Source organism: Ursus arctos, unplaced genomic scaffold (assembly GCF_023065955.2).
Source record: "Ursus arctos isolate Adak ecotype North America unplaced genomic scaffold, UrsArc2.0 scaffold_18, whole genome shotgun sequence".
Classification (NCBI taxonomy): domain Eukaryota; kingdom Metazoa; phylum Chordata; class Mammalia; order Carnivora; family Ursidae; genus Ursus; species Ursus arctos.
Window position 1 is genome coordinate 37,738,514 of NW_026622852.1, and position 24,892 is coordinate 37,763,405.

General features: G+C 47.9%; 1 protein-coding gene across 2 annotated transcripts in view; it reads right to left on the reverse strand.

Moving 5' to 3' along the window:
• Positions 1–3,993: 3,993 nt before the first annotated feature.
• The window catches only part of EPB41L4B (erythrocyte membrane protein band 4.1 like 4B), a 126,723-nt gene continuing 105,824 nt past the window's right edge, over positions 3,994–24,892 (reverse strand). The window contains exons 21-26 of one of the 2 annotated variants that reach the window (XM_057313650.1): positions 21,876–22,053; positions 19,849–19,926; positions 13,511–13,627; positions 11,043–11,111; positions 7,892–8,037; positions 3,994–6,657 (exon numbers count right to left, since the gene is read on the reverse strand). In XM_057313650.1, the coding sequence (XP_057169633.1) occupies positions 6,588–6,657; positions 7,892–8,037; positions 11,043–11,111; positions 13,511–13,627; positions 19,849–19,926; positions 21,876–22,053 (658 nt within the window). In that variant the 3' untranslated portion in view covers positions 3,994–6,587. Of the gene's footprint in view, positions 6,658–7,891; positions 8,038–11,042; positions 11,112–13,510; positions 13,628–19,848; positions 19,927–21,875; positions 22,063–24,892 lie in introns of both variants that reach the window. The other variant, XM_026506568.4, reaches the window with a different exon arrangement.

Below are 24,892 nucleotides of genomic sequence, written 5' to 3' on the forward strand. Positions count from 1 at the left end.
CCGCAGCGGGGGCGCCGCGGGCGCCGGGCCGGGACTGCGCCGCCGCCGCCGCCGTCAGCACGCGCCCGCCCCCGCCCGCAGCCCACGCGGCCGCGCAGCCGCCGGTCCCCGCCGCCTCGCGCCTCGCTCTGCGCATTCTCCAGCCGGCGCGACACCTCCCCTTCCTTCTAGCATCCTCTTCTCCCGGCTCGGACTCTCTCCTAGCAGCTTCCCTCCCTCCGTCCTTTCTTCCAAGTCTCCCCATCCTCTCCCTCCCTCCACGAGTTCCCCCCCCCGCCCCGCCCCAATATGGCCCTTCTAGACCTTTGCTTCTGTGTGGTCCGTGGACCTGCAGCATGGCATCCCCGGAAAGCTCGCTGGCATTACCAATCCCAGGCTTCACTGCCGACCTCTTAATCAGGATATGCATTTTATCAACCTCCCCAGGAGACCTCAATGCACATCCTAATTTAAGTGCTCCCTGGAAGGTGTACCTTGGACACACCTTGCCAGAATTGCTGCCTCTCCCATCATCTTGTTCCAGCACTTTTTGTTTTATATAAAGCACTTATTATACTCATTATTTCTTGGGATCATCACAGAAGGAAGTTGAAATAGCAGGATCCCCACTCTCTAGATAGGTAAACTGAGATGCTTAGAGACAGAGAGGAAACTAGAACCCAGCTCCTGGGCTGGATTCAGTCTTTCCTCCCAGACTTTTGAAGTGTGTAATCAGCAGAGACTGCTTAGTGCCCTTGCATAACCTAACCCCTTCAAAACTAGGCAACTGGTTTACCCCGTTTCCCTGCAGCAGGCAGCACAGACGTTGGCAGGACCACACCATGCCTAATGACCACCTGGATTTCTCCACTTTCTCAGATCCATTCCTGCTGCTTGCAATTCACTGTTGCTTGTTTACCCAGCCATTTATCCACACCATGCACACAGGATGCTAGGTCCTGGAGTTCTTTTGACGGGTTTGAAGTGATAACTGCTAAACTGTTTTCTGTTAGAAAACATGGACGTAATTCCTTCCATGCTGGTGTTGCAGAGCCAGCATTTTAGCCTGCTCTATTTCTTTTTATTTCATTGCATAAACAAAGGAAATGACTATGGAGGCAGAAAAGCGTAGAGGTTCCAAATGCAGGCCCAGAAGCCAGACTGTATGGAGTGGTATATGAGTAACCTCTGTGAAGGCAAGGAAGGTGAGGTAAGATGACAGAGGTGAGGCTCAATAGGGTTTGATGCCATAGAAGGCATGCATGAGTGAATATGCACAAGATTACGAAATACAAATACTCAAAAAGAAACGGATGATCTCAACCTTTTTTGAACCAGGGGAGAGAGGAGATAGGGTTGAAATAGTAAAAAGTGCTATGTGCCCCAGAGGTCACATGTTTGCCTTTGTGTATCAGCTGACACCGATGGTGAATTGTCCAACTGAAGTTTAAACATGTTTAGCTTGGCAGGTGAATCAGATATAATTCATGAAAAGCTTAGGCTTCACTAGGTTTCCCAAAAAAACAGTTGTTACAAGAAGTAGATTTGATTTATTATTTGAAAAAAGAAAAGATGAACTGTAATTGCTTAAGAAAATCAAAACAAAGAGACTTCTTCCCCCCAAAAAACATAGCTTTGCAATGTGTAACATTTTAAAATATAAAGCCAATCGAAAGTCTGCTAACATGTAATTCTTTAGAAAAAAAAAAGAAAAGCTCATTCTTAAAAATCACAATTCCTTTCTTTTCTTTTTCTTCCTGTTCACCAGGAAAGATATGGTAAGTTATAAATGGACCAACATATAGCAAAAATCAATCAATCAATCAATCAATCATGTATTGGACTTCTGATTTCAGTACTGAGTCTCCGGTTTTAGAATCCAAGCTGTTATCTTTCACTTTCTTTTTTATTCCCTTCATTTTAATTACTATAATTAACAGTGATCGTGCCAGATAGAAGGCAAATGAAAACCAGGTCATTCTTCTAGTAAATTGGTCTGATAAAAAACCGCGTGGGCTTTTTTTTTTGTAGGGGATGCTGGGGGTGGTGTTGGAGGTGGGCTTGCGACCACAGCCTAAAATGAATCTTGCAGGTAATCTGTGGATTTCAACTCTTCAGAACCTGGGGTCCATGGACTCAAAGGGGACCACAGATGGGCTGCAGGGGTGGTGTGAGGACCTTATGAAAGTGCTGGAACATGTGATGCATGGATTTTTTTTTTCTAGGGAGTATCCGCATAACTGTCATCACTCACTCTGCATGTCTCATGAGGCCTTGGAAACTACTCTGCTTCTCAATTCTCTACTGACTTGGCTCTTCCTTCCATGATGTTTTCTCCCATTCACTTAAATTGCCTTTTAGGATTTTCTTATTCTTTGTGTTTTCTTTCTTTCTTTCTTTTTCTTTTTCTTTTTCGATTTTATTTTCAAGTAATCTCTACATCCAGTGTGGGGCTTGAACTCACAATCCCGAGATCAAGAGTTGCACGCTCCACCAACTGAGCCAGCCAGGTGGCCCTCTTTGTGTTTTCTTGTAAGACTGGAGCCCTGGAGGGAGACCTGTTCCCACTCTCAGCACATATTCCCCTGTTACATCCCGGGTTTTGCAGAGATCCTCTGCTCCCTAGTGATGTGAATTCACTGAGCAGCTAACCAATGCTGTGGTTTTCTCGATAGTGCACGTTTTCTGGGGAAGCACTTTTCCTGAACATTGAGAGACTGCTGACTGAACAAGAGCCAGCTATTCAAACAAGAACTTGGAAATGCACCGGAGTTTAATTTCATTTTCATTTTTAAAAGAAAGGCAGCACCTTCATTGTCTCTTCTTATCAAAACCATTTCTCTAAAATAACTTTTGTTATAAAAACTCCCCCAAATCAGTGCTACATTACAGTTTCTGACCAGTTACAGACATACCCATTCTTCTGACTGCCTAGTATATGTGATTTCTTTCTTTTTTTTGGTTGCCATATGATCCCGCTATATTCCAATCTCAGTTATATACTGAAGAGAGTTGAAAACATATGTTCATACAGAAACTTGTATATGAATGTTTATATTATTCATAAGAACCAAAAGGTGAAAGCAACCCTACTATCAACTGATAAACAGATAAAATGTGGTATAGCCATACAATGGTGTGTATTATTCACCCATTAAAGGAATTAAGTATTGACACATGTTACAACGTGGGTGAGCCTTGAAAACACTATGGTAAGTGAAAGAAGCCAGTCACCAAGGACCACATATTGTATGATTCCATTGATATGAAATGTCCAGATTAGGCAAATCCTTAGACAGAAATCCAGAGACAGAAAATAAATTAGTGGTTGCTAGGAGGTAGGGAGAGGGGAGAATTGGTAGTGACTGTAGATAGGGAGTTTCTTTTTGTAACGATGGAGATGTTCTGGAATTAGAGAGTGGTGATGTTTGCATAACATTGGGAACATACAAAAAAACGCCACCAAATGCACACTTGAAAATGGTTGATATGGTGAATTTCAAGTTTTAAAAAAACTGAGGTGATGAAAGAAAGATACAGATCTCAGAATATTCCTGTGATATTTTGGGAATACAAAATTTGGGGTGCATTCAGATGGGATCTTCAGAATGCTTTAGGACCTAGTTTCTAAACTCTTCAAACATAAGGATCTTCTCTGCAGCCTGTGATCCACAAACCCGTGAATTGCAGGATTCCCAGGCCCCTCGTAGTACCCCTCCCTACCCTCCCCATGCCCACCAGGAGACTGTGGTCCATGGTTCAGAGCTCTTATTCTGGCATGATTATGTCAATAAGCGTGCCCCACCCCCCGACCCCTAAACATAAGGTATGTGTCGTGTGACTGTATGATGCTGTTGTTTTGTGTTAAGTATATTAAAAAGGTAAAGCAATTCTATCCATTTATTTTTGTCCCCATGAATCCACCCAACACGATATCATGTCCTCAGGTCACCATGCCGAGCGCCCGTCATACATTTAAGTAGGCAAATAATCAGGACAACTGCTGAAACAATGGAATCCTCTTGATTTTACTGGTTAGAGCTGAGCTGCCAAAGGTACTGGGTTTTCATATACAGTAACAGCCAACTTGTTGGGATCAGACTTCCAGTGACATCAACTTCTGAACATCTGTGAACCCAGGGGGATGTGGGGGGAAAAAGCAGGAGGCTCAGAGCCTCCTGAAAAGAGCGTCCCCAAAGCCCATGCAACCCTCCTCAGAAGCAAAGCACACCTGACACATATGTCTTACTTGGTTCCCTGGCTTCTCCAAGAAAACTTCCGTTCTGCCATGGAGGTTTCCGTCGGAGAGCAGGAGGTGAAGAGCAGAAGACTCAGAAAGCAGGTTAGGAGGAGGGTGCTGGATTGGCAAGAGGTTACAACCCCAGACACAGAGAGCTCCCCCGACTTGTACAGGGACACATTTTGGATCGTGTGCACGAGATAAAGAACAGGTAAAGCTGTTTTAAAAGTATAGCCAGGGGTCATCTAGTATGGGAGTAAAAAGTCCCAAACACCACAAATGCCCCAGATGGCTTCACCAATAGAGCAGAAAGCAGTACAATTCATCAGTGAGAACAGCACAATAGTCCGTGAAAGGCAAAGCCAAGCCCTGTGTATTTTGATAGCTCCTGATGACATCACCGCACCACACCAAGGTACAAAAGGGGCTGATGTTCATAATGATGACCATGACTCATCAAGAAAAGGTTAAATACTCTCCAGTGTACTGTTTCCTAAGGCAGGGAAGTGCGTAACGCATTTTAGAAAGATTTCCCTCAAAAAAATATGAAAATTTTAAAGATTCAGCACTTAAAGGGTTAATCCTCTGTTCTCTGAATATTTGCTTACATACCTCATCTTACAACAATGCTAGTAAATGAGGCATTACATTTTTTTTATAATCATTAGTATCAAATTATTGGCACCATTCAGTTTTAAGGATAGGGACAGGAGAGCAAACTATACAATACAACATAAAAATACAGTTCTGATACAAATATACAAGATCGATTACACTTAACAAGTGGTCGTAAGAAATGGATGGACATTCTACATAGAAGGAAATACAGCTAGTAAATCATCACACGGAAAAGTGCTCAGCCTTGCTAGCAATTAATGAAATAGAACAACCTTTCAAGAACAACTATACACACCTATTAAACTAGCAAAAATAAATTAAAATGGCAAAACCCAATACTGGCAGAACTACTGGTAAGTAGAAATAATGCTTATACATTGCTGGTGGCATCATAAATTGTAGAGGGATTCAAGCATTCAGAGGGAATAGGGGAATTGAACTAACGACCTGTAAGGTCCTTCCAACCCAGAGATTGGATCTTTCTAGAAAGCAGTCTGGCAATATGAAACAAGAGCTATAAAATAGTTCATGCTCTTTGACCTTGTAATCCCTCTTTGGAGATATTCCCAAGGGAAGAATCCAAAGGAAGGAGCATTTTTTTTTTTTTTACAAAGACATTCATAGCAGCACTATTTATAAGAGTGAAAAATTGGAAATAACTCAAATATCTAATAGGGAGGAGTGAGGTTAACCATGTTACATGGATATACAGACATTGAAATTGGTGAGAGCAGGATCTGTGTTGAAAAGGGAAGATATGTGTGAGGTGGAGAAGTACAACCAAAGAGTACGTACTCACTGATCACAGCTATGAAAAAATGTGTGCATATTCACTGAGAGCTCGGGAAACAATTGAGAGGGCTGGTCTGTGGTGAGGGGGGTGCCTATATTCCTGCAAAGTTGTTCAAGTGCATAATAAAAATTTAAAAACACATTTCTTTAAACTATATAAAAAGAGAACAAAGTGTCATCTGGTCAAGGTTCTATCAACAGGACAAGAATTAATCAACTTCAGAAATAATTTTCCTTTACGGAGCATCCAAATAAATCCTGATATTGAATCATCTTATCCTTGTAAGGATTTTTAGACAATTTCAGCTCTAATTTCCTACTTTGGGTTCAATGAAAAATTCTGTTTATCCCAAATAATATCATATCCCATGAATCCATAATTTAAAGTGTATTTCAGATTTCACTGGTGCACTTCAGTCCTGGTGATCACAACTTTCTTGTTTTAGTTCATCGATTCATGTCTGAATAAAAATGAGTGTGAACGACTTTATAAGATCTGTATAATTACCAGTGTAAATGAAAAACCAGCAGTAAAGAATTAGTCTCTCATTAAAAATGATTCTTTAACAAACAGTCGAAGCTTGGTGCAAGTTTCAATCATACAAAATCATGGTTGAGACTGATAGCAAAGGATTCCGTGCCATATTAACCCCTGTGGTTATTAATATAGGACACACAGGTAGTACTAAAAAGGGAATCCCATCTCCCCTTCTTTCTTCTCCTAGGCTTCCCAAATCCCGTCCCAACTAGATTGAGTAGCAGAAAAACTCTAATACTCAGGAGACAGAAAATAACTTCTCCCATCAAAGTCAAGCCAGAAGCTGACCTGAACCAACCACAGAGACCTGGGTGAACAGAGCACACATCTGTGTGTTGTGCTGGCGCGAGCACACAAAGCCCGAAGAAAGAAAACGGACAGAAGGCACCATGCCATCCTCCAGGCAACAAGGGGAGAATTTCACAGTTCGGTCATCAACAGTCTTTTCATCATTTTCTCTCTCTCCAGTTCCTGTCGGAGCGTCTCTGCACTGAAGAAGACAAAATAATGAGATTCCACTAAAAAAGGTCAAGAACAGTGTCACCTCCCTGTCTTCTTTCCTGACCTTGGTTCTTGACTTTCCCTTTCAGGCTCCTTAAGGACCCCCGACCTTTGCTAGCGTTACAACGACCTGAAATTGTCTAGCTGCCTACTGGGTCTCCCCCCAGACTGAGAGTTCCTCAAGGCACTGGTCCCCAGCAGACTGGCCATATATGTCATTCATCTCTGAAGCCCCAGAGCTAAGTGTAGGACCTGGTACCCAGCAGCCTCTCAGTAAAGGTCTTCTGAATGAGCGGGCAAGATGTCCGGGGGCTAGATTTCTTTAGGTCGTGCTGTCAATAGGTTTCAAATGCACTTTCTCCCAGAGTCCCCTCTCCCCCGTATTTTAATAAAAAAAATTGTATGAAATAAAATTGGCTGTTTTGAGGGTTGCCTCTGACTTCTTGGCCCTCAGGCCCCATTGCCTAACTATGGGATCTGTCTCCATTGTTTATGTGCACGCGCACACACGCATGCATGGACACACACACACACACACACACACACACATCTAAAGCACAAACCAAGTTTTTCAGTAATCTCATACAGGGTAGAAATCAGTTTCTTCTGTGGCCAACAAGTACAATCTGGCCCCAACCTCCAACTTCACGGGGGCTCTTGTCCTGTCATTCATCCCGCTCTGGCTACGCTGGCCCCCTTACCCTTCCTTAACCATTCCGGCCGTGCTCCATCTCAGAGGTCTTAGAACTGGCTGTTCCTCTGATGAGGATACCATTTCCCCAAATATCTGCACTTCCTGCTTTGGGTTTCTGCTTACAAGCCACCTCAATGAGGCCCGCCCTGCATGCCCCCTGCCCTTCTTGGTTTCATTTTCCTCCCTAGCTTGTCATCATCTCTCTCTCTCTCATCCTCTCTCCCTTCTCTCTCTCTCTCTCTCTCCCCCCGCCCACACACACACACATTCACACTCATTTATTTAATATCTGTCTCCTCTCCCCCGACACTAAATGGTAAACTCCGTAAAGGTAGGATTTCTGTTTTATTTATTGTACATCGCTAGGGCCTAGAATACTCTCTAGCCTTTGTAGACATTTCAATAAATATGTACAGAATAAATGAATGGAAAAATAAACAAATAGATGTCACAGACGCAATGAAACTAGAGCCCACGCCCACTTTCCCTGTCACCAGAGCCCCTACCGGTCCCTGCTGGTCTCACTCACCTGGCCGCCAGAGAGACAGGCTTCCGGGTGGTGTAGATGGTCTGCACTGTGGACATGGTCTCTGTCAAAGGCCTCAGGGTCACTGCTGGAATCAGTGGGGAAGACTGGCCAGGACAGCATGGTAATTTACTGTCTCTAAAGTCCGCCTGGAGAGGAAACAGAAAAGAGGAAATCAATCTCAATTTGGGTTCCATTTTCACACTGTCAGAGACTCCCTAAGCCTTTCCATGCAGTTCCTGTTATTTTTTTAATAATAGCTAAAATCAATTACCACTTATTAAATGATTTTATTTTGTGCCAGGCACTATGCGAAGCACTTTACATGTATTACCTCTTGACAATCCTTAAGGTAGAGGTCATATTTCCTCGCGTTTGACACCATCCATTGTTAGATCCACCATTTTTGCATGTGCCACAGAGAAAGAAAAATGTGGCCATTCAAACCTTGTCACACCCACTCATGTAATGAATGTTCTGATTTCAGAGATTTATTTTTTTTAATTTTTTGAAAGATTTTATTTATTTATTTATTTGACAGAGAGAAAGAGAGAGCACAAGTAGGCAGAGGGAGAGAGAGAAGCAGGCTCCCCACTGAGCAGGGAGCCAGATCCCAGGACCCTGGGATCACGACCTGAGCCGAAAGGCAGATGCTTAACTGACTGAGCCACCCAGGCGCCTCTGATTTCAGAGATTTAAAAGGTGAAAAAAATGCATATCTTAGAACTGATTTTATGAAAAAGAAAAGGTTCAGAGAGGTTAAGTAATTTTACCAAGGTCACACAGTAAGTATTAAGAACTAGTATTTAGGACCAGTATTAACAGACCCCGTAATTGGTGTTTTTCACCACTATCTCAGTGCTTCCCAAAGTATGGTCCCCAGGCTGGCGGCATCTGTATTATCTTGAAACTTGGTAAAATTGCTGCCCTTGAGATACTCTTGCCCAGTTCTTAAAAGTCCCAGTGTGGTTTCTGACACTGGCTTCCTGCTCCATCTTGGCCCCCAGCTTTTCAGGAAGGCTTCCCTGGGTGTCTCGTAGCACTGCCAAGCCTGGGCAGGAGGCCAGAGTGCCCGCCATGGGTCAGCTGAGGGAAGGGGAGCTGTGCCCAGTGAAACCGCAGGGCCAGGATGAGTGCCCCGGCCCAGCCCCTGTGTCTCTGCCCTCTGGTTCTTCCAAGGCAGGTGCCGGAAGCAGCTCATGACCTTAGAAATGTATTATTCTAGGAACCTGTTTTTGCCTCTGCCTGGACTGCTGGACACCTTCCTACCTCTGCTCAACCTCTGAAGGCTGCACCAGCCACTGCTTCCTCCCTCTCTGTCCACGTGGCTAGAGCCGCCTCAGGCAGTACCATCACCCAGCTCGCCAGACGGCACTTTTGGTTACCCTAGGCCTCCCAGAGCCCACCTCACTCAGTTCTAGGGACTACAAACTCTGATCCCTGGGAAGAGGAGAGGGTGAGGCAAAGGAAGAGGTGATCCCAGACTCCCCACTTTGCTCCCTGCAGCCACTCATCCAGCGAGTTCTGCAGAAGCTTTCAATGAAAGGAAAGACTTGCAGCTGAAAAGAAGCCTGAACAGCATCAAACGCGCCCATTTTGCAGATGAGGAAAGTACAGCATTTAAATGTTTAAGAATATGTCGACATTTTGCAGAGCTTTAATCAGCGGTCCCGTGACACAAAGGGAGGTGGGGACGTGAAGTGGGTTGTCATGACTCCCTGCTCTCATTGATCACACCCCTCTGCCTTGCCGGCCCTCGAGAAACAGCCACCACACTTGACACTTGCGGGACATTCTGCGGTTGGTAAAGTTCTGCCAACTCCTTGAGCCCTTTTGATCCTCGCCTTCACCGGATACAAGGAAGATACTCATATTACCGTTCCCACTCAAATAAGAGGAGACGGGTGCCAGGACTGGCAAAGCGACTACCTAAGATCACACCATCATCAAGATGTACACCGAACCCCAAAGTGGAGACCGGAACTCAAACAAATACATGCACACACATGTTCACGGCAGCACTATTCACAACAGCCAGAAGGTAGAAACAACCCAAATACCCCCCAGGGAATGAATGGATCAACAAATTGGGGTATACATATGCAATGGAACATTATGCCACCGTAGAAAGAACGAAATACTGGTACACCCTACCAGACACACGAGCCTCAAAAGCATGAGGCCCCGTGATAGAAGCCAGGCACAAAGGTCATGTAGTCTACGATTCCATTTATCTGAAATAGCCACACTAGGGAAATCCACAGAGACAGAAAGCAGATCGGCGGGAGCCAGGGGCTGGCGGGAGGGGGGAAATGGGAGCGATTGCTTCATGGGAACGAGATTTCCTTTGGGGATGAGAAAAATGCTTCGGAGCTAGAGGGAGTAGTTGTGTGACATTAAATGTACTAAATGTCACTTCAGAGCAGAGTTCACCTGATTAAAAGAAGCTGTCGGGGCACCTGGGTGGCTCAGAGGGTGGAGGGTTCGACTCTTCATGATGACTCGGGTCACGATCTCGGGGCTCCTGGGAGCGAGCCCTGTGTCGGGCTCCAGGTTCAGTGCAGAGTCTGCTTGAGAGTCTCCCTCCCCCACCTCTTGCTCTCACTTTCTCTCAAAATCAATCAATCTTTTTTTAAAGATTTTATTTATTTGAGAGAGAGCGAGCCACACAAGAAGGGGTGGGAGGGAAGAGGGAGAGGAAGAAGCAGGTTTTCCACTGAGCAGGGAGACTGATGTGGGGCTAGATCCCAGGACCCTGGGATCATGACCTGAGCTGGAGGCAGATGCCAAACTGACTGAGCCACCCAGGCACCCCTCAAAATAAATAAATATATATTTTTTAAGATTTTATTTATTTGACAGAAGGAGAGAGCACAAGCAGGGGAAGTGGTAGGCAGAGGGAGAGGGAGAAGCAGGCTCCCTGAAGAGCAGGGAGCCTGACGTGGGATTGGATCCCAGGACCCTGGGATCATGACCTGAGCCGAAGGCAGATGCTTAACCGACTAAGCCACCCAGGTGCCCCAAAATAAATAAATCTTAAAAAAAGAAAAAAGAAAAAAAAAGCTGCTGACATTGCCGTCTAGCATGCCACAGAAAAGCATGCGGCACGGGAACAACATTTTAAAACACAGACCTGTTTTCTGAATCTACTTACGGTGAACTGTGGCCCTGAATTGAAAGCATCAGGAAATGGGGTCACTGTATCAGCCGGGAAAGTTTTTATCTTCAAAAAAGAGAGAGACGAGAGGGTTACTTACATGAAAACAAAGTTTTGAAATTTTTGGTAGTGCACTTTTAAAACCGAACTGAAAGTTTCAGGGGAACACGCGCAGAGCCCTCATTGTTTGTATAGGGAAACAGAAGGTCCCTGAGGACTCTTGGCCAGTGGTCATATCTGCACCAATCCTTGTGTTGTAGGGCCGGGACCCAGCAGGCTGGGTGACAGGCTGCGGTCCCATGTTTGTAGGGCACCCCATGCTTGCCTCGCCCTGGAACACCTTTCCCTGGAGGCTGTGTGGGCCTCCTAGGCATGCCGGGCCCTATGTATGGCCTGATCCATTCAAGGCCATGGTCAGGGTGTGTAATGAGGCAGCCAGAGCTGCCTGGGTGGCTGCTGCCCGCTTCCCCATGGCTGTGGGGAAAGGACTAGAGGCTGCTGACAGGCCACATCCTGGGACACAGTCTGTGACGGTGGACACAGTACCAGGAGGCTTGCACTGATTAGGCCAGAAAGTATTTCCTGTCTATTCCCTTTAGTTATTGGACTCCCTGTAAATCGTGGGCCACAGAAGACGACCTTGGGGAAGCCCCCGTAAGCATGTGAGAATCCTGCCACTGCGGCCTTGGGGATATAAGGCACCATGATCAGACGGCCCAGTGCTAGGGGCGGCTACTGCACAGGGCTGGTCTGAAGCGGGGGGGGGGGGGGGGGTGTGTGCACTGGCCTGATCAGGTCGTGGTGGGGAGCCGAAAAGAGCCTTTGCTTCCATTTCTTTCTCTTTGGTTATTTTGTCTTTGGCCTCCCGGAGGCCTTGAGAAATGTGGAGTATGCTTATTTCTTTATACCAGCCTAGAGGACCGCCAGCAGCTCCAGGGGCCCAACAACTCTGGTACTAGCTTTGCCTGCGGCCCTCAGGGCACAGAAACTGCGCGCCCACCTTCTGGGGAATGCGCACTCTGCCACCTGTCACCAGAGGGCTGCAGCCTGGACACTGAGGCCACCGCTGCCCGTGGGCAGCTGCTCTCGTCTCTCCGCGGGGCTTGTCTGTGGACCCTGGAGTAGTTATTTGATGCTCTTGAGTCACTCTAGTGGGGGTTAAGGTAGGGGTGAGCAAGAGCACATCTGAACAGACCCAAATCTGCCGAGGCTTTTCTGAATGGGTGGAGTAGTTCTCAGCCAATCTGAGAATGACCGTGTCTCTGCGATGTGCACGGAGATGCCCAGTCCACGCCTGCTCCCCTGCCCCAAATTCTCTCTGGCCTCTTCAAACATCTCAAAATTCCCAGAACGGGCCCCCAAGTGCCTTAAGACTCAGGTGCCAGGTCAGATTGCTGATAGTGGCTGCCTGCAACACAGTGAGAGGACCCAGGGGAAGCCCGTGGTGCCTTCTCCGCCCATGGCCTGGTGGTTCGGCGTGTGCGCCGAGACCAAGAGCAAAGTGAAAGGTCACAATCAGATAAGACTCTCAGACCATCGTGAGGTAAAAGGGAACAGAGGTTTATTACTGCTATTAAAGACATGTGAACATCGGCAGCTTCCATGAATTATACTGTGTCTTTTCTAAATAAGACAAAAATCTACCCCAACAGTTACACTCTGTGCTGCTCGGCTGTGGCAAGGCGTAGTCACTCTTCCGTTGCTGCTGTCACTTGGTATAACCACTTTAGAAAGGGAGCAGAGCCAAAGTCACAATATTGAAACCAGCAGGGTCTAGCCTAAGAAAATAAAATACCTGACACAAAAGCTATCTGTGTTCCCTCGCATAGTGACACGCTGGGAACCAAGCCTGCATCCTGCCGGAAGAGTGGGTTAGGTAAATGGGAGGCCACGCACTGGATGGAAGGTAAACAGTCACATACGTTGTAGTAACAAGAACAAGATAGAAACAATCGAACACTCAGTGGAAAGAGAAAAACAGGAGATGATATGGATACTATGATTTCACTTCGTAAAATTATGAATGAATACAAATAAATATTAGACGGACACATGCAAAAATGAAAAAAATTGTGCTAGGTTGGGACTACAGGTGATTCTTTTCAGGCTGTTATGTAACACTCATCCTGTTATCTTGAAACATAGCAGGAAAAGACAAGTGAAAAAAGTTTTTATTTTCAATAGAAATGCAACTAAGATTTTCTTTTTCCTTTCTGGGAAAAGCATCTATGCTCATCCAAGCTTTAGGAGAACAAACTCTTCCTGGTTCTTGAGATCTAGAGACACAGAGCAGGACAGCAGCCTGTGCGACCTCATTTGGCCAAACTACATATCCGTCCTGGAGACAGAGCACCTGTGAGCCAGGCCCTCGCAGAAGGTCACGCACACCAGCGGGGTGGCCACCTGGTGGCCCCTGCCCGCCTCACCTCTCCTGGCCAGGCCCCTCTCCCTGCCAGGGTACCTACCAGCCTCGTTTTGATTGGAGGGTGCATGCAAACTCCAGTGGTCTCTTCCTTCATGGGGGGAGAGAGTGGAGGAGAACAGCGAGAGTGGGCACAGTGGGGGGCGCTGGCGGGCTCTGCCTGCTCACGAGGAGAGGAGAGAAGGGGAGGAGGCAGAGGAGAGAGGGGGAGGAGGCAGAGGAGAGAAGGGAAGGGAGGAGAGAAAGATAGCACAGTGCAAGAAGGATCTGTCAACTCCAGCCTGCTCTGGAGCCAGCCTCGCCCCAGCCTGCTTCTAGCCTTCGGCCAGCTGGCTTCTAGGCCCCCCTCCTCCCTCCTCTCCCCACCTTCTCTCCTCCTCTCTGGCTCTCATCTGTCTTCTCACTATCTGAGCAGAACAACCCATCGAAACCCCATTCTCGGGGTTGGCAGGCAGGGGCCATCTCTGGACCGACTGCGCGGGCCTGACAGCAGCTTCCGGGGCCACGCCAGAAAGAGAGCCGTGATGAATGAGTGACGCTAGCCACGGGGGCAATGTGAGGAGAGGCCACACGCTTGAGCGTGCTGGCCGTCCACGCCTAGTGGCCTCCTGCCCTCTGCTAATAAGGGCTCCCATCAGGGTGTACAGGTCAGCAGATGTCCGAAAGAGTGCTCCAGGAAAGACATCTCTCAGCAAGGAGGAACATGGGCTTACGGATTTACTCTGCATGGCTTTCTGTTATCTGTGTTCAGAAAACATACTGGCCCTGCTTCCCCCCCCCCCAACCCATCCCCCTGGCCCAGGCCGTGACACCTTGGGTCGCCGCCAAGGTACCCTGTTGCTGTAGCTGGAAGATATCAAGCATTGTGAGAAAATGCCACATCGCTCGGGGTGCTGGGTTCCCCACCCCGGCCCTAAAGAGTGCCATGCACCAGCAGAGGTCCAGCAGCTTGTCCTGGTGAGGATGAGGATGGTGGAGAGAGGAGGCTCTGAGGCTAGGAGAGGGGGCCACTGACAGGATTAGTGTGGGTTGCCAGGAGGAACCATTCACTCCAGACAGTAAATACACACATCTTTTTTAGTTCAAGAGAGCTTCCTTAACTAGTCGGTAACATCCTGCCGTAATGAAGGAAGCAGAGCCTCAGGGCAAGTTTCACTACAACACTAGCGAGACCATTCAGCAGTCTTTTCTGACTCCAAACTGATCTGACGCTGACCTCTTTACCATTATGGGGTCCTGGACCATTTCCAAAGGGCTTTTACCGCCAGAATCTCCAACAGTCTTGGCGACCACCTTGCTTTACTACTCAGATTTGGAGATGCTGAAAAATGGCCTCTGCAAAGTCTAAATCCATGGTTCTCGACCCTCGTGTCAACTGGTTCTGCATCCATTCTTCAGAAACTTCAAGTCCGCATGCACCACCTGCCGTCCCGTTTTAGCAGCCTACTGAGAATCCCTCTACTGCTCTCTCCTGTCCTCGGGGCGAATCCTACCCTCCACGAGATGGCATTCGAGACCTGACTGAAGTGGGCTCCAGCCTGCTCCCCCACCCCCTCACTTCTCAGCACTGCCCCAGGCAGAACCAACCACACCAGGGACCCCAGGCCACAGGGCCTTAGCCTCTGCAGATAAGCTGGCACTCCTGTGTGCTTTCTGAAGAAAATAAAAGCTGGCGTAAATGACTCAACAAATATGGACATACTGCCTAGATGCCAAAATGGGCACCAGCCACTAGTGTCTTAGCTGAAGGTTATGGCGAATGACTTAAGGCTTTGCCTAGCATTGGACTTCTACGGTAAAGAAAGGTCGATCCATCCCACAGCATTTATGACCCTTCTAAACATGCATCTGTTAGTAAATGACAGGAAATAAGATAACACGTGTAATTGGATACTATTTTGAAATACCATTTTATTTTTTTCTCCTGGCATTTCCTCTCCTCCTTGGCTTCTTTCCACATTCAGGCAGCTAGGTTCTTCTAAGCTACTTGGCTTTTGAGGTTTAAAATCTGACTCCTTGGAGAAGAGAAAGATTTTTGGCATAGACAAATGAAGATAGAAATGTGAAAGCTTCTTCGTCATCCAGATAAGAAAAGAGGTTGCCAGTTTGAAGGCTGGAGAGAAAAGTCAGAGGCAAAGTGAGGAGGGGTAGACATTAGGAAGTACTGAGCAGAGGGGCCTGTGCCCTGCCTCCCGGGGCTGAGGCTAGGGCACAGGGATTAAAGAGCAGAGCGGGACTAGTGTCCCTCTGCTCAGCTAGAGCTGGGAAGGCAGAGGCCCCCGGGCAGAAAGAATGGCTGCGTGGCATGTCCAGCAGATTGAGATCCTTATCCCAGCAGGACAGTGACTTCCACCCACCCAAAAGGGGCATGAGGGAAGCAGGGAGTGCCCCAGATGTACCAGCAAACAGATGACATCACAAACTAAAGAGACTTCCCTCCATCTTCCTGTGCCCTGGAGAAGATGGGTGAATCCCCAGGAAGATGGAAGAGGCACCCTGATTTCACTTGGGATCAAGCTTCAGCCCTCCTGATAGAACAAGGCTCAAAAATAAAAACTAAGTTATTGAGATAGATGGAAAACCAGTTCTTCTGACAGCCAAGCCAGGCCTGTTTTTTACCCTACACAACCCTGGTCTGGCCAGGCCAGTCCAGTCTCCTCCCTGGCACATGAACTCTAGACTAATAGTCTCTGGCCCAGAGCAGACCTGGGTCCTAAGCGCTTCTGCTTTGCAGCTAGGTGAGTAGTTCCTGCAGCACGGGGATCGGGGATTGGGGATCGGGGATCGCGGAGGGACAAGCCCTAAAAAGAAAGCATCAGGAACACAGAAGACATAGGTGTTTGTGGGGTATGTCACCTGGGGAGGGAAGCTGCCGCCACAGACCTGGAGTGGGGGACTTGACTGATATGTCAATGTCCCCTCCCTCCAGTCTGTTAACATCAGCACCCCCGTGTGGGAGCCCACACTCTCCTTCCAAAAGAGAATACCAAAGGGACAGTGGTGCGGTCTTCACTCACTTGCCTTCTTCCCTCCCCACCCTCGCGCCCCATCCTGGCCAGAAACTCCAGTCTGATTGGCAGGTCTGTGATGCGGATTCCAACCTGGGAAGCCACAAGCTCCCCAGGCTGTAGCGATTCTATTGCCAAATTGAGCTACATAATAAAAGAGTTGGGGATGGGAGAAGAAAAGATATGGAAAAAGGAGGAAAAAGTGTTGCAAGAGTGACACTGGAAAGATGTTTTTTTGGAGAGTTTGAGGATGAAAATCCTTGGAGTCGTGCAGGGTGCAAGAGAATTAAGAAGGAAGCAAAATGAGATTTGAGAAGTGTTACCAGGGAGGTGGTAATTTTGAATGCTTTTTGAGAGATGCCAGTTAAAGACAGAAACGCTATTATTCTCAGTTGTTTGGACTCTGCTTCTTTGAAAACCACTCCACACAGAGACTGGATCATCAGGGCTGGAGTCGTAAGGGTTAAACTAGCACCGATAAGGCCTTGGTAGAACGCTGTTGAATGAAGGCAAGAGAATCTGGTCCCAGCCCTCTCTCTGTGGTCCTTCTAGCTCTGGCCCAAGGAACCGCGGTGGTGCTGTGGCTTTAGGAGTCTCATCTAGTCCCAGACCCTAAATCCAGTCTCTCCTCCACTGTCCTCGGGGGCAGAGACACCGCACCCCACTCTCTTCCCGACAAGAACAGAGAGGACCACTGCTTCTATTTCTATGATGCTGGGCGGAGCAGATGGAGGAAATGGAGGGAAGAGGACCAGACAGGAGAAGCAGGCTGCTGGAGTTCCCCTTCCTCTCGAGGACCCTTCGGCGCTGGTGGAGACAGGACTTGAGTGAAATTTTGGTCCAAGCCAGTGATGCCAAGAAAGGCCCAAATGGAGTGGGCTGTCATCAAAATACCAGCCCTCCAGCATACCTTCTGTGCGAACATGCGGCCTGGACACGCACTCACACCTCAAACCCACACAAGCGAGACAAAGGATGCTTCACCCTGAGAACACGTATTCACTGCAGACTTCCGGTCAGGAGACCTCTGGGTCCCTGGCAGATGCTGCTCCCTTTCTAATCTCAGACCATTACGTTCAAAGAAAAGATAAAGATGGGGCAATGAAATCTACCAGCTGGACCTGCAACACGATGGTTTTTAAGGGAATCCTATCACTCCTGTCAGAGCCATGAAATATTTTTTTGGCAAACTAACCCGAGTTTCTCAGATCTGCCAGAACCTTTAATAAATACGCAGTATTTTGCTCATGCCGTACCCTCCGTAGAATGCTTTGGTCCGTTTGCTCCACCTGGCAAACTCCTACCCATACTTCAAAACCCTAGTACTATGAAGCCTTCTTTTTCTCAGTGGCCCCAGACAGGGTTAGGCACTGGGTCTCACAACAGTAACAGTTTCTGTAGACTCTCAAATGGCATTAATGGCAACATGCTTCAGCAGTCTGGAAGTTTCTCAAGAGCCTAACTCAGAGACAGATCTTCTCCCACTGGCTTCTATTCCTGCCTGGCATGTTTTCTTCAACGTGGGCCTAGGAACTTAGCTTTCTCCCCTTTCTGCCTTCATAGGCCCTCAGGTTGTGACCTAGAGGTTCTCAGGTCCCTTTGGGGTTTGCTGCCCTCCAGCTAGATTGATGCCCTCAGACTGCGGCCCTGGCTTCCAGCCCCCACGCGTGGCCCTCCTCGGGTGTAAGGCCTCAGCTGGGATACTCAGTTGGGATACTGATGGAGCGCCAGGCCCAGGCTGCTTAACTTGCTGTCTCGTCCTCCACATCCCTTGTTCTGCTTTCTCAGTCTGGGGAGTGTGTTAAACACAGCCCTCCTTCCAGGCATTGCTCTGCTTCAAAGCGTCAAGTTTCTGAAATCCAGATGCCAGATTCAGCCCAATCTGATGATGCAAAGGGCACCAGAGAAGGAGCGAGAACACTTGGGCTTGGAATAGCTCGGTCCCTGTGTGGTTACCCCACTTTGTGACTCAGCTTCCTCATCTGAGCAAAAGGATGGCGAGGGGATGAGGGAAGGCCCTGCTTCTGGTTTACCCTGTCTTGGCAATTTGTCTAAGAAGAAGGCCGTCAATAACTTGGCTGCATTTTCTCCAACATGGGAAGAGAGTAACTCTGAAGGTTCCTGGAGTAAGCTGTCTCACCCACTGTCAGTTCTCTGCTGTTACCCAAACATGCTGACTTGAAGCTCTCAGACTGTCCCAACGCCCCAGAGGAGAAGCACAACTGTATAAATTACAAATGATTGCCTTGTGCCAGCTGGAGCAGGGACAGTGATCATTCCTAAAGCCCAGACAGTATTTTGCCTCATTCGTCCCCTCTTGAAAAAGCCTTCTGGAAACCCTCCTATCCACCACCTGCTCCTCCAGGAGCCAGGCCTGAATGACTCCCACTTGGGGCTTCTCCCCGAGCATCTTCTGCACGGCTGTCCTGTCGTGCCCGCCCTTTATCCACCCGACTCCCCTCCAGCCTCTAGCTGCCTTGCCCACTGCCAGAGCCTCACACACAGCCAGGTGTGTACTGAGCTCTCAGGAGGGAGGTTTTGACTTGGTTCACATTTTGAGTCACGCTCCACACTTGTGGACCCTGATTTACGCTCAGGTACACTTGGGTATCAGGCTGAGCCCAGCCCAAGGCACATCCAAGTTTGCCTGTGTCATCTGATACTGTTCATAATATCTCACACACATTTATGGTGCTTTTGTATTCTTCAAGGGTTCTCTCTGTCTCATGAGATCATTCGAACACTCTGGGGCAGACATGGTGAACAATGGCATCTTTTATCCCCTGATAAGGCTCCTAAGGAGGGGAGCAGAGATTGGAGCCAAGTCTGGCTTGCATGACTCCCGGTCCAGCGCTCTCTCCACTGAAAGGGTTTCTCACCTACAGGAGTCCCATGAGGGACATCCTAAGGGGAGACCTATATGCAGAGGATGGAGGATGACAGGGGGGCACGAGGGGCCTGGGAAGCTGGGGTGAGGCCTTGAGCCAGTACTTCAGACCAGAGCACATTGCTGGAAGCGGCAGCAAAAGATGCCCCATGGGTGGGCATGCGGGGAGCAGCCCAGGAAGCCGAGAAGCCAAGACCCAAGCACCAAGGAGCCCTACAGGCTTGGGAAGCAGCATACAGGCGGGGTGGGACCCCTGCGGCCACCCTCAGGGGAAAGGGAGCACCACCTCCCTGGAGGGCTTTTGGAGGGAAAGGGACCCAGGTGCCTGAACCCCCAGAGAAGGCTGATCCCTGAGCCTCCAGGCTGTGAGCAGGACAAGAGGAAGAGCCTTCCCGACAGCAATGCCCACCTCTGTGCATCCGTCCCACTGCCAAGGTGTTTCTATGGTCTGTGGCTTTTCTGGTTTTAGCAAAATGGGAAGATTACCAGAGGGGTAGCTTCTGTGAAGTCCATCAGGAGATCGCCTGGCTCCAGGGTAAAGGCACCTCCTCGGTCAGAGGGACTCTAGGAAGGCACATAAGAAGATTGCTGGTTAGTGCTGGCTCTGGACGGTTAGGGGAATGTCACCGGAAAACACGGAGTTTCCTCCCTCCCCCCTCCCTCCCTTCCACCGCTGAGCCCATGACCCTGCCAGTCCCCCATATGGTTCACTTGCCCAGCAGTGTGCAAATTATAGAAGCCAAACCCCAAATGTCTTCTGAAACCTTAACGGGCAGAAAGAGTGTGTAGGCTAGAGAGCTGCCTTTTTAAAAGGTGCAAACAACTTCCTTTAAGTGCTTTGAGTGCTCTTGGACTGGTCTTTGGTGGGGGGAAATGCTTCAAAGAGTCCTTTGAATATATAGAGAGCAAAGCTTCCATCCTGGATCAAGAGGGTCAAGGCCTTAAGGAGCTAAACTCATGAGCACAGGGGGCGCCTGGCTGGCTCAGCTGGTAGAGCGCGCAATCCTTGATCTCAGGGTCATGAGTTTAAGCCCTACGTGTGGCATGGAGTTTACTCAAAAAAAAAAAAAAATTTTTTTTTAATGTCATCTGCTTAATAATGAGGAAGATCTTCATGGTGGGAGGAGGTATCTCTGAAAACCATGTTCAGCTTTGGGGAAAACATTTTTTTCCCCTCCTGCCCTGGAGTCTTAGCAGCATGGAAGGCCAAGAGGCCCTTTATGGGAAAAAAAATAAGCCCCATCAACTTGGCACGAAAAGGGCCCTAAGGAGAGAGATGGCCAGGAGAGGGAGCCCTGTGGCCTCTGGTAGGATGCCACCCACATCCCCACTGAACTCTCCTTTGTTTCATAATTTTTTTTTTTTTTTTGCTTGGTTTTAACCATGGTGGAGAACAGGTGCTAGGAACCTGTGTCCACACTCAGAACAAAGCAGTATGAGGGACTCTGCACAAGGCAGGGGAACCCCGGTTGAGATACCAGGAGGTGATTGACCCAAAAGCAGGGAGCCTCAGTCTGAGGGGTCCCTGGCCTGAGCAGGGTCTCCTGTTGAGGACCACATAGGGATTCCCAAAGATCCTGGGAAGGGAGCTGGTAAATGCCTGGCCATGGTCAAGCAGGATGTGGCCTGGGCCATTCCATTGTTACCTAGAGGCTACCGGGAATCACGACATGTTTGGCCAGATGTCCCCTCTACTGGATCTGATGCTGGCCCATAGGCTGGGCAGGAAAGCACACCTTATTCCTATTTTTAGGCCAAGGAAGCAGGCTTGTAGGAACAAGGCCTATGGAGTAACTGCTTGTTTCAAGCAGCCGTAAGGCATGTGGAGGGACTGGCTGGGAGCAGAGTCTGGGGTCTGGTTTTGCCTTCGGGACTCCTACCCCACACCACCACCATTTCTCAGTGGGGTCCACAGACCAGGCAGCCTTTGACTGGATGTCTACTGGTAGAGTAATAGGTTTGAATGCATTTGGACCACTCACGGTGTAGAATGATCACAGCTAAGGGTCACTCAGAGAAAACCAAGAGAAATGTCTTGAGTAAGGCCTTTATCACAGCCCATTTGCATAGCTAGCAACGTCCTGAAATTGCAAACTGATAAAATAATATTCCCCACTTTCAAACTATTCATACGGGCCATCCAATATAAGGCACGGGATGGGGACAGTTCTATGTTTTTACTCTTCCAAATTTTCCATTATGGGGCGAAAACATGTCTTGTTTTCTATACTTACAGTGTACTATAGATTACGTAGGGATGATATTCTAAAACCAAATTGCCCTCAAAAATCTCTTCCATTTCTCTTAAAGTACGGTGCACGAGGGCTTTATTATACCATTGCATCTCATAAACAGGTCATCTTTCGGGGAGAGTTACAGAAAAACCCTGCCCTGGTGTCTGTTTCCCTTGCTTTAGGAGCGCACGGCTGAGTTTAAACGCGCGAGAGGCTGTGCACTGAATTTCTGCTGCGTTCCTAGCGAGTGCAGCCACTCTTCGGGGCTTTCCCCCATACCTTGGCCCCTGGGGACAGCTGGCCCTTGCCTTCTGAGGTCTGAGGCGAGCTGAGTTTGTGGCCCTTGGGGGACACCAGCGGCACGGAGACTTGCGAGGTGGCCGTGGCGGGGTTTGCGGCTGCGGCGGTGGGCGCTCCTACGGCCTCGGCCAGATCAGGGGGGAGGTCATCTTCATCACTGCGGTTACTACAAGCAAATGAAGCTCTGCTCATTACAGCAATAAACAGGCTGTGGGGAGGGGAGGGAGGGCCGGGGGGGGGGGAGCTCCCCAGACAGATGTCTGCCAGATGCCCAGCTTCCAGGACCCAATGCAGTGACATTTTTGCCAAAGCCAATTTGGGCTAGATGTTCTGTCATTTGCCAAGGGATTTAAAAAATCGTTTTCTTTATCATGGAAAGGTATACATAACATTTATCGTTTTCTCCGTTGGTCAGTGTACAGTTCAGTGACGTTCGACACATTCACGATGTTGTATACCCATCCTCACTGTCTACAGCCAAAATGTTTTCATCACCCCCAACAGCAACTCTGTCTCCACTGAACAATAAATCCCAATGCCCTCTCCCTGTGGCCCCTGGTAACAGCTGTTCCGCTTTCTGTCTGGATGAATTTGACTAGTCTAGGTATCTCACATGAGTGGAATCATACAATATATGTCCTTCTATATCTGGTTTATTTCACTTACCGTAATGTTTCCAAGGTCTGTCCATGTGGTATCATATGTCAACATTTCATTTCTTTTTAGGGCTAGACAATATTCCATTGAATCGATAGACTATATTTTGCTTATCCATGCACCTGTTGATGTACTAATGTGTTTGAGACCCTGCTTTCATTTCTTTTGGTTTGGAATTCCACTGGAGGTGGGATTGCTGGGTCACATGGCAGTCCTATGTTTAATTTTTTGAGATGCCACGAAGCCAAGGGAGTGGCTTCCCTTAGGAGGGTAAATCCAAGCCATTTAATAACCAACTGCCCTGAGTGAAAAGCATAATGGCGCCTTTCGTGGCCTAACAGCAACTTTCCTTTGGTGTGATAAACTAGCTACAGGGAGGAGCTGGGCACATGCATTTGGGGGCCTCGTAGCTCTGGTCTTAGAACCTCTCTGGTGGAATTGGATGATGCAGGCAGAAAAGTACACTAGACAGGAAGTCACCACGATGGAGAAGTCCAGGTTGGCATTCTAGGTTTGTTTACAGGGCTTGGATTTGTGGGGAAGCAAAGTATGTCAAGGCACAGTGACACAGGACAGAGCAGCGCCATCAATCGCCCATTCTTCATATGGACAGTATCTTCTCAAACTTGCAGAAATTAAGACAAGTCCCCGATCCCCTAATGACAACCAGATTGCCACCTGTGCAGGACAGGGTGAACCCTGTAGGCCTGGGGAGCTCTAACTCGGCACGTGCCAAAGGAACCACTGGCCGCTGACGAGCTTCCGGGAGAACCTCTGGGCCCTGGGAATATCCTGCCTGATAAGGGTGTCACTGCATACCTGACCTTGGGCCATACCACAGAGTCTATGCTAGCAATGTGACTTATAGCGAAGACCTGCTTTTGCATGCCTAGAGCTTAGGGCCACACTATATCAGTTTGACCTTGGGGTTGGGAGGCGGTTATTGGAGACTGGGTAGTGGTTCCAGGACGATGTGACTGACCCCCAATAATAACCCTCGGTGCTAGGGCTCAGGTGAGTTTCCCTGCTTGGCACGACTTCACATATGTTGTCACGTGTTTTTGTGGCTGGAAGAATGAAACACGGACCACGTGACTCCTCTAGGACAAAACAAGCAGAAGCTTGTGCCCGGTCTTCTTAAACTCCACTCTGTGTGCCTTTTCCTTCGCTGATTTGTCTGGATCTTTCCCCTGGAATAAGCCATAACCGTGAAGAAAACAGCTTTTCTGAGTTTTGCGAGTCCTTCTAGTGAATCATCAAACTCAAGGGTAGTCTTAGGGACCCTGATACCCTTCTCCTAAAGGACTTCCATGGGGAACTCCTAGAGCTACCCCCGCACCGGAGTTATGTTTTAGAAGGGATGGCTGAGCAATGGTGTAGATAAAAGGTCCATGGCCAGGGAGCACCAGCGTGGCCTGAGCAGGGTCCCTCACAGGGGCCTCCTCATGGCCGTGGCCTCGTGGGAAACGTGGCCACGGTACACAAACTGAGGTGAGACTGAGACTCACAGTGGAGGATCCCGGGAGATTTCAGATCCTTCTGTATATGGAGAAGCCCCAAGAGAAGGATTTAGGACTTATTCTTAATAAGGGGACAGGTAAGGTTGGAATAAATAAGTGGGGAAACTAGTGAGACGCCACATATGTGGATCCACGCTGATGAAGTTAATCAGCTCAGTAACACAGGCATTAGCCCATTTAATTTTTACAACAGCCCTGCGGCATTACGATCTCCACTTTTCAGAGAAGCAGACGTTATTCGGTGGCAATTGTGACATGACTTGCTCAAGGTCACATAGCTAGTTAAGTGGAAGAGTGGGGTTAAAATTCTTTTCTGCCTCATTAAAAAAGAAAATTATAACCTTAAAAGCATAGTTATTTAGTTTAACATTATAGGCCATTAAAAAAAAAAAAAAAGCTTAGCTCATCTTCCACAGCAGGAAGCCAACTGACACTGCCTAAAATTGAAAAAGACTCCAAATTCTTGATGGTTTTTATAACCTTTTGTCCTAACTTAGATTTTATGGCAAAGAGATAATCTGCTTAACTACATTGCGTCTTTCAATTCAACCTCCGTTTCTGAGGTAAATTCATGTTAAATTCATGAAACATCATTTAGTAAGTACAATTTTATGTACAGCTGGATTCTTCTCTTTGAAATGATTTCTTTCCATTTTAACAATATGTGAAAAATGTCTACAGCAATAGTCATTCAATGTGAACATAGGTTATTTTTGATGGCATGATTCTAGAGAATTGGTTATCATTCCTCCTCCGACTTAGAATATTTTTCTCTTTAGAATAGTTTTAGGCTTTTATACGATGTTTAAATAAATAGTA